Source organism: Sinocyclocheilus rhinocerous, unplaced genomic scaffold, assembly GCF_001515625.1.
Source record: "Sinocyclocheilus rhinocerous isolate Xijiao unplaced genomic scaffold, SAMN03320098_v1.1 scaffold1050, whole genome shotgun sequence".
Lineage (NCBI taxonomy): Eukaryota > Metazoa > Chordata > Actinopteri > Cypriniformes > Cyprinidae > Sinocyclocheilus > Sinocyclocheilus rhinocerous.
Genome location: NW_015651629.1, coordinates 89,025 through 98,828, shown reverse-complemented (window position 1 = coordinate 98,828; position 9,804 = coordinate 89,025). Strand labels below are relative to the sequence as shown.

Genomic DNA, 9,804 nt, shown 5'->3' with positions numbered 1-9,804 from the left:
CTAGTTCAGTAAAGGTTGAGCCAACTAAAAAATAACAATTCAGGCAACACTTTGAAGTCAGAAATTGACTGAACGTAACATTTTTGTGGAACTAGTTACTAAATAACAATTAGTTGAAACAGCTTGAAATTTTTTACAGTGTGGTGGAAACAAAAAAACTGAAATGTGCGATGTAAATTCAGAATTCAGAGAAAAGGTAAAAGTTTTGAGTTTACATCTTGCGATTCTGAGTTGCGAATTTATATCTGATTTTCCCAAAATTGCGAGAAAATGTTTAAAGTGTTAGTTCACCCAAAAAATGAAAATTAGCCCATAAATTACTCACCCTCAAGGCATCCTAGGTGTATATGACTTTCTTCTTTCAGACGAATCCAGTCGGAGTTATATTAAAAATGGTCTTTGATCTTTCAAGGTGTTGCATGCATCAGTCCAAAAGAAGTGAAATAAAAAGCGCCCATCCATTTTATCTCTCGTTGTCAGATAAAAAAGCTGCAGTTATTTACTGTCTTCTGTAGAGCTGCTTTACAGCTGAAATTGGTTTCTTAATTAATGAATTTTGCAACATTAACATTATTACTTTCGTGTTTATTACTGTAAAGCTGCTTTGAAAATATCTGTATTGTATAAAGAGCTTGATAAATAAAGACTGACTTAAAGACATGCTTCCAATAATAAACCATTTTTGGAAAAATTTCCAAAATTTCACAGTCATGACTCCGGGAAACGCGTTGCGATAAAGCGTCCCACACGTGTGCACGCGTCCCGTGAGGCCTGCGACTCACCACGGGAAAGTGGCAGAGCATGAAGCAACACTAAAACACACTGATTATGCAGCTTTGGACCCCGATGACAAGAGAAAACAAGGTTTCTTCCTGATGATGACTATTCATGGATGCTTAATTATTGGATGGTGATATAATTTAAGGGGAGTTCAAAGGGTTTAATTGGTATTCTCGGATGCAGCTCGACATGATCAATGCCTGTCTCTTTTCAAAGGCTTTAATCAGATCCATTGCAGGAGGAGGCAGCGTGCGGAGCATCAATCCCAGGCCATCTGCAGCCCGCGCGCGCCGTGCCAAGAGTCTCCCGTGGATGTGCCTGGCTGGCCATCGCGGATGGCAGAGACACACAGGATCTGAAGAGAGCCGATGAGCAGGTGCGGATTAGTACTCGTCTCCTGCCTGGAAATGCAACACTAGGAGGCTTTTGTTCACCTCAAAACGTTTCGCCCAGACGCCGCTGCTATCTCAGACAGGACGTCATCCTTGTGTGTATGCATGTATGTGTATGCAGTATGCACGCACAGTACAAATGCATGCGGTGCAGTGTTTTTGCTTTAGTATTTGCGCAAATCAAATATACCAAGTATTAAAGTGTGCAGTTGCTGCGTTTGGTGCCAAAACCCAAGCAACTGAAGCAGAACACTTACAAAATACTAGCAACATTCCCTAACAACCAGGGCTGTCAAATAAAAATTTGAATTTCGAATATTCGTCGAATTTAAAATAAAAACTGCAAAAACGTTGCATTCGAATTTTAGGTGTGCGTCAGACAGCCTTCAGTGGCGCACGAAATGTGATGATGTAAGTGTTGCTTTTTATTGTTTTTGTTAGCTAGTTGAACCTACTAGATGCGGCGCTGCTGTGTTGTTCGTTCAAAATATTGCAGAAAAAGATAACAATGCGGAGAAGATCTTGTTTATGTCAAAACTGAAACCAAGCCGTTCACACAGAACGCATATTTTGCGCATTTTCTAGTGGGACATCTATCACTGTTACACTCGCATCTCGCACAAGAGAGCGGCATGTTTAGAAAGCCCATCCCACTGCATTGCATGTTTTTAAATGAAAAAGTACTCTGTGTGATTGACTTTCGTCTCTTTGTATTAAACTATGCATACATGATGCTGTTTTGTTTATAATTGTTTAAGCAACTTAATTTATTATATTTGGCTTATAAACATTATGCACTTTTTCATAGATGGTCAGGCTATTTTGTTGCTTTAATAAACATGCATTTGTAATATTTTGCTCGATGCGCCCTCTTGTGGCCTCAGGAGAGAAGCCAAAAGCTGTTTTCCCCCCTAACTGAAATTATGCATTTTAAATTCGAATTTAATTCGAATATTGATAATATTTAAATGCAAAATTCGAATTTAATTTTTCAGCCATTTTGACAGCCCTACTAACAACATATTGAAATTAACAAAATGTAAATAATGAGCAATTACATCATAAATCCATCTTCCAAACTGTGTTTTGTTTCACCCTAAATCCCTATGGTAAGCCTATAATAATGACTCATATTTTAGAGTTGTCTGGACGGATTTCCCGGGAAACTGCATAGGCCTACTTCCGCCATTTGTCCGTGCTAGTTTTGTCATAATCGTAAGTAAAGGACAGAAGGTCAGACTACAGTGGAATAGCTTGAAGACAAAACAACTGAAACTCAACCCGAAAGGATTTGAATGTGACAAGCCCGTAAAAAAACACGAATAAACATAGTTTCATAGAATCACATTTGCTGTGCTTTTACCAAGTTGACAAAACAATGTTTATGTTGGTAACTATGCTAATCTCTAAACCACTTACTGCTTTAGTCTGTTTGCCTATAAATACACTTGTCAAGTTATAATTTCCCTTATGAAAATTAACCATGGTTTTATTATAGTAATAGTGTAGTAACCGTGGTTTTTTGCCGTATTGATTACCATTTGTATAACCACAGTTTTACTACAAATAGCATGGTTAAACTATGGTTAGTGTAGCAACACCATGGTTAATTTGTGGTTACCATGATTTAACTATAGTAACCATGGTTTTTTTGGTAGTAAAACCATGGTTAATTTTCGTAATTCCACCGTTATCTGATATGAAGCAACAGTTACGTCTAACGTCAGCGTTGCCAAACTTTTGTAGCATTATTTTAAAACAACTGACTTCAATAAGACAAACCAATTGAGTAATATTTAAGCTCTTACCTGTTCATAAGACATATTTTCAGATATCCATATTTCCTTCGTTTCAGTTAAGATATCGTTACTGCAATTCCCGCTGATAAAAGATCATTTGTATTTTGTAATCACGATCAGCGAGGCGCCTCAAAACATCAGATTCGTCCGCGCCGAAGCACAACTCACGTGACGAGCTAAACAATCTTCCTCCGCGAGTTAATTGTTTTGTATTTTAACTGCTAGAGGAATAAAAGTTACGTAGTGGAGTTTTAATGCGACGCATTTCCAAGTTAAACAGCATGTTCAGTGTGTGAAAAAAATCGTCATGATGAGTTGATTGGATGGTGAAAGTGCTGTTGTTGATAAATAAGCGGGACTGATGAAGTCAGCTGAAATTAAAATAGTCCTTATTGCATTATGAAGAAAGGCTATCAAGACTTTTTTTTATTTAGAATATTAATGTAATATTATTAAAATATTCTTAAAAATACATTTATAAAAAAGAAAAATGTATTATAAGATTAACAAAATATTAACACCAATGAATACTAATTAAATAATAAACATGTTTTATCTTTAAAATAAAATTGTAATATTAAGAAAAAATTAATACTAATAAATACTTGCAAAATAAAAAACATATTTAAAATAATGTTGTAATAATAATAAAATATTAATACTAATAAATATGAATAAAATAATCATATATTTTATTTTTTAAAATAACACTATTGTTCAATTTCCATGGAATGCATGAATGGTAAAATGTATAACTTGAATGGATTTTCAGTCTCTTTGAATAAAAGTGTCTGCCAAATGCATAAATGTAAATGTAAATATGTACTGATGAATCATTCACAAAAAGACCAGAAACCAGAATTGAGTAAATAGTCAGTGAGTGTTGATTTCTGTTGTGTATTAAAGCAGCCGTGTTATGAGCTCTCATTCCTCTGGTGTTGTTTCTGTGAGTGTAAGTGTGTAAGTGTGATGCAGCAGCAGCTACCCCTACTGAACACACAGAAACCTCGTCTCACACTTACAGTTTTATTCTTGCAATTCAACATGTCACACACACATTCACTCTCTCTCTCTCTCTCTCACACACACACATTCACACACACACACACACTCTCTCTCTCACACACACACACACTCACACACACACACTCACACACACACACTCACACACACACACTCACACACACACACTCACACACACACACTCACACACACACACTCACACACACACACTCACACACACACACTCACACACACACACTCACACACACACACTCACACACACACACTCACACACACACACTCACACACACACACTCACACACACACACTCACACACACACACTCACACACACACACTCACACACACACACTCACACACACACACTCACACACACACACTCACACACACACACACAAAAACAGTTTCTGACACATTCAGTGGTTTTCACACCTTCTCAACCGTTCTCAACTTCACAGCTGACAGTGTTGGAGAACCCGAGCAGAAACGGGGAGCAGGTGTCGAGCTCCCGTTTCCATTATCCAGGTGCCGGACGCCGTGATTGGACCGCAGGATTTCTGAGAGAGAAATGCAGTTCACTGACCGTGAAAACCGTTGAGGGCCAAGAGCCGGGCCACAGAGGCTTTATGGAGACCTCAGGCCAAAAACAACACGCCAGCACACAAAAAAACAAGAGCTCTGGCTCTCTGTGCTTCTGGATTTGGCTCCAAACCCCACCCTGGAATGATGAAAAAGCTCTTGGACGTGGCCTACATCGCACCGTTCCAGGTTCCACTACGTGTTCCTCCTTGAAAACACATCGGATGACATCAGGCAGCTCTGGGTTTGTGGAAAATACAGCCTCTGCTGCCATAAAGGCTTTTGGTGGGACGTTCCTCGGCAGCAGCTCATCTCGTGGTGTATTTTATTCCAGCCGTAATAGCAGATTTTTTCAGTTGCCTCCGTCTCCTGGCGGGACTCCCGCGCTGCGCTGCACTTGCCAGACTTTGCAATAAACAGCTGCAGCTTTGGGTAAAAATAATTACACTTCTGTCTGAGAAGAGGAGGGTGCAGCGTCTGCAGACCTCGGCCTCCACTCAAACCACAAGCACCGTATTACTGCCAACTGATGAGTTTCTGCTCGAGAATCGGTTTGCATCTCTAGGAGAATTTTTATTTTGTGTTGAAAGGATGGAAAAAATTAAGTTAATTAAAGTCAGTCTTCATTTACCTAGTGCTCTTTACCGTGCAATGAATGTGATGGAGATGTTTAGCATAAAATGTTTCAATGCAATAAAAGTGCAAGGTGATTAATACAACCAAACTCCAAAAAAAAAAAAAATTAGTCTTATGTCATTTACCTTGTAATGAACGTAATGGAGATAAATAAATATGATAAATAATATAAATAAATAAATATTTGCATATATATATATATATATATATGTGTGTGTCTGTGTGTGTGCATATATAAATGTTTAGCTTCCATACAATAAAAATTAAAAGTGATTTATACAACCAAGCTCCAAAAAAGCATCAAATGCATCATAAAAAGGGTTTATGCAATTAACTTTCATATCATAAAAATATAATTCAAATATAAAAATATATCAATTTTGAAGATGAACCTTGCCTGCTATGCATTTACAGGAGAATATTTTGTGTTAAAAGGAAACGAAAAAAAATAAGTTAATACAAATTCAGTCTTTTATTCAATGCTCTTTTCCTTCAAATTAAAGTAATGGAGATAAATAAATATAACATTTGCATAGTTTCGAGATGTTTAGCATACAATTAATGTTTCCATACAGGTAATTTATACAACCGAGCTCCAAAAAAAGCATAAAAATGCATCATAAAAGGTAAATAATATATAAAAAATTTATAGATTATTTAACTTTACCTATTGTTAAATAATATATAAAAATATTACTATTATCTATATCAATTTTGAGGATAAAACTTGACCGGTCTGCATCTCTAGGGGAATATTTTATGTTAAAAGGATAGGAAAAATTAAGTAAATATAATTTTGTCTTCATTTACATAATGCTCTTTAGCATGCCTCATAAGAAATGGAGATAAATTATATACATATATTTTAAATGTATACACACACACATATTTACTATTATATGCATATTAAAAAATATATATATATTTAAAAAAAAAAAAAGACTAAAAATCCCTCTAAACTCCATAACATAAGTCCATATGCCTCTATGCACTATATTTCAAGGCCGCTGAAGCCATTTGATTCAGTTTAGCTCACCATTCACTTTACACTTTTCTACACTCACTCAAATGTTGCGTGTTGTGATTTTGTACCAGGACTGAGATCAGTGACATCAAAAGTGCTTCTCACAGGTCTTGCTATTGACATTGCAGCATTTTTGAATGCATGCAAATGTGAAGGAAATTTCACTAGAATGGAAGGTATCCAATGTTTTGAGCACACAATGGCTTGAAATACAGTGCATGAGTTGTTGAAACGCACTGTGTTTGAATGCATGCAAATGTGAATGTGAATTCAATATTTTGGGGTATTTTGGACACATTATATGATTTAAAACATGAGATTGATATATATTTTTACTTTATGATTTTTACTTTTACTTTTACTTTTAGTCATTTAGCAGACGCTTTTATCCAAAGCGACTTACAAATAAGAAAAAGTAATTAAAACTAAAAGCTAAAACTCTATAAATACTATATATATATACACATTTAAGAAAATAAAAGAAATTAAATAAAAATGACTAACCCATACAACAACATTTCAAAACTAAACATTTAAATGAAAACAAAAAAAACTATTCAAAATATTACAAAATATTTTATTAAAAATTAAAATAATTATTTATTATTATTTTATAAAATTGTATTGCATTTTTATTTTGTATAATAAATTGTATTTTTACTTCATGACATAAAATTGTATAGACATTTTTTAATGATGCATTTTATGCTTTTTGGAGTTTGACAGTATACATCATTCACTTGTATTGTATGGAAGCATTTATTGCATGCTAAACATCACAAAAAGTATGCAAAAATTAAGAATTTAATTTCAAATCCACAGTAGAAACTATCACATGGTTGAAACATAGTGCATGAGGTATATGCTTTTTTGAGCTTGACTCAAACTTGTTATTTTTAGTATCATTTCGATACTAGTTGTAGTAATTTTATTGTCTGTTTTTGTCATTTTTATTAGTTATTGCTTTTTTAAAACACGTTTATATCGTTTTTATTATATTTATTTCAGTAAAATTAAACTTAAATGTATCTAAATTAGCAACTAGCTGAAATAATTCTTTTATATTTTATTTTATTTCCATTAACATTTATTTTATTTTATTTCAAGCAACAATTTTTTTTTATGGTTTTGGTTTTTGTTGAGATTGAGAGTATAATCATACAGGCTTGGAACAACATGAGGGTGAGTGAATGATGACAGAAAGGTCATTTCTGGGTGAACTATCCCTTTAAATACGACTTTAGCTATGGACACAATCTCTAGAGAGCATGTCAGAAGATGAGAAAGCTGAAGATAATTACATCAGCCTATTAGAAACCCCTCACTGATTCAGGAACCACTATAAACTCCTTGACTCAGACTCATAACAAGTCATAATGGATCTCCGGCTCTCCTGCAGTCAACACACACAGACTCCAGAAACACAAAACCCACAGAAGATGTGGAGATCAAAGGAGAACACTGTGATCTGATCAGTGATCACCTCAAACTCAGTCTGAGGAACCGCCAGAGCTTTTAAAGCAGCAGCAGCTGTGAGCGGGCATTCTGATTGGTGGAAGATGAGGAGTGGGCGGAGCCTACAGCAATCAGCCAATGAGAGAGTGATCAGGCCTCAGCTGCATGACACATCTTCAGCATTCCTGAGAAATCAAAACACAAATGAGTCTCTAGTGTCATATAACATGAGTATAGAGCTATAACATCTATGTAGATAGCAGCGCAACTGTTTTCAACACTGATAATAATCATAAATGTTTCTTAAGCAGCAAATCAGCATATTAGAATGATTTCTGAAGATCATGTGACACTGAAGACTGGAGTAATGATGCTGAAAATACAGCTTTGATCACAGAAATAAATTACATTTTACAATATATTCACATAGACAACAGCTATTTTAAATTTTAAAATTATTTAACATTTTACTGTATTTTTAGATCAAATAAATGCAGCCTTGCTGAGCAGAAGGAACTTCTTTCAACATTTTTACTCAGTACTCACAGTTTAACTTACTGTAAGTATATCAGTGATAACCGATTGTAATGCCATTATATATACAGAGTTGATGAATGATTATCATATTCATGTACCATATTTTCGCACGATACTTCAAAGTACAAAAAAATTTAAAATACATTTGAATAAAAATCACCCTAAACCTGCATAACATTAGTCCATATGCCTCTATTAGCAATAGAAACAATAAAAGTGTGCACGCTATAAAAAATAAAGGCATAAAAGCATTAAAAATGCATCATAAAAGAGGTTTATACAACTAATATTAGATCATAAAATATTCAAAAATAAATCATTCTTGAGGAAGAAACTTGACTGGTTTGTATCTCTATTAATTTAATTAAATTAAATTAATAAATGTAAATACAGCTGTTGTTTTTTAAAAAGTAAATTACATTTTGTCTTCATTAATTTAATGCTCTTTACCATGCAGTGAAAGTAATTAAGATCAATATATTTGAGATGTTTAGTAAACAATTAATGTTTCCATACAATAAAGGTGTATTACAGTATACGACCAAGCTCCAAAAAAGGAAATAAATAAACAATATATATACTAATTTAAATAAAAGCTAAATAATTTATGTAGTTATATTGTGTTATATAAAATAAAAAATGTATAAAAGAAAGGGCTAATCATTTATATGGACATATCTGGGAGTTGTTAATACAAAATAACAAATGTTTTATTATTATTATTTTTTTTATATTATAGGCCTATGTATTTTAAGGAAGTCCTTTTTTAGATGCTTTTAAATATTGAAATACATTTTTCAAATCATGTTTAAATGTCACAGGACTTGGAGCAACTTCAACAAATGTGCGTATGTATAAATACAACTTACAGATTATCAAAATATTACACAAAAATTCAGCCTCTTTGTTTTGCATCAAATAACATTGAACTGATATTATTCATCTGTGGATCTTTACTGCCACCTGCTGTAGAAACAGAAAACATTATTGTTCTAAAGGACGTGTTTTTTTTTTAAATCGTTTTATTTTCCACATAAAGATATAATATTCTTACCTTGTTTGATCATCTTTCTAGCTCGAGTGAAGAGTTTATCTGTTGGTGTTATTGTGTATTTCTGATCAGGCGGAAGCAGCGGCAGCTCAGCTGTCACAGGTTCTGACGTCACCGGGGTCTTTCCTCGTGTGGCTCTCCGTGAGGGTCATGCAGTCAGTGTGATCGCTGTTATTATTATTAATATTTCTCGGCTCTGATATCGTGTCGTGTTGTTCTGATCTCTCTCGTCATGATGGGCGGCAGCAGCAGCAGCAGCAGGATCGCGGCTGGTTTGGGCGCGGCGCTGTTCGTCGGTTACTGCATTTATTTCGACAAAAAGAGACGGAGTGACCCGAACTACAAGAACAAACTACGAGAACGTGAGAGCATCTATCTATCTATCTATCTATCTATCTATCTATTTATCTATCATCTGTCTGAATATCTATCTGTCTGTCTGTCGGAATATCTATCTGTCTGTCTGTCTGAATATCTGTCTGTCTGTCTGAATATCTGTCTGTCTGTCTGAATATCTGTCTGTCTGTCTG

At 34.6% G+C, this 9,804-nt stretch overlaps 2 protein-coding genes across 2 annotated transcripts in view; both read left to right on the top strand.

The window, feature by feature from the left end:
- The first annotated feature begins 784 nt into the window (after positions 1 to 784).
- On the top strand, positions 785 to 5,332 carry LOC107713234 (uncharacterized). The gene is made up of 3 exons (XM_016518685.1): positions 785 to 864; positions 1,019 to 1,156; positions 4,451 to 5,332. The coding sequence occupies exons 1-3, from the start codon at positions 829 to 831 to the stop codon at positions 4,985 to 4,987; spliced, it is 711 nt and encodes a 236-aa protein (XP_016374171.1). The 5' UTR covers positions 785 to 828; the 3' UTR covers positions 4,988 to 5,332.
- Positions 5,333 to 9,422: 4,090 nt separating this feature from the next.
- Positions 9,423 to 9,804, top strand: part of LOC107713233 (mitochondrial import receptor subunit TOM20 homolog B-like) — a 6,206-nt gene continuing 5,824 nt past the window's right edge. Inside the window, exon 1 of the mRNA XM_016518684.1 lies at positions 9,423 to 9,636. Coding sequence (XP_016374170.1) covers positions 9,507 to 9,636 — 130 coding nt within the window. The 5' untranslated portion in view covers positions 9,423 to 9,506. The remainder of the gene's footprint in view (positions 9,637 to 9,804) is intronic.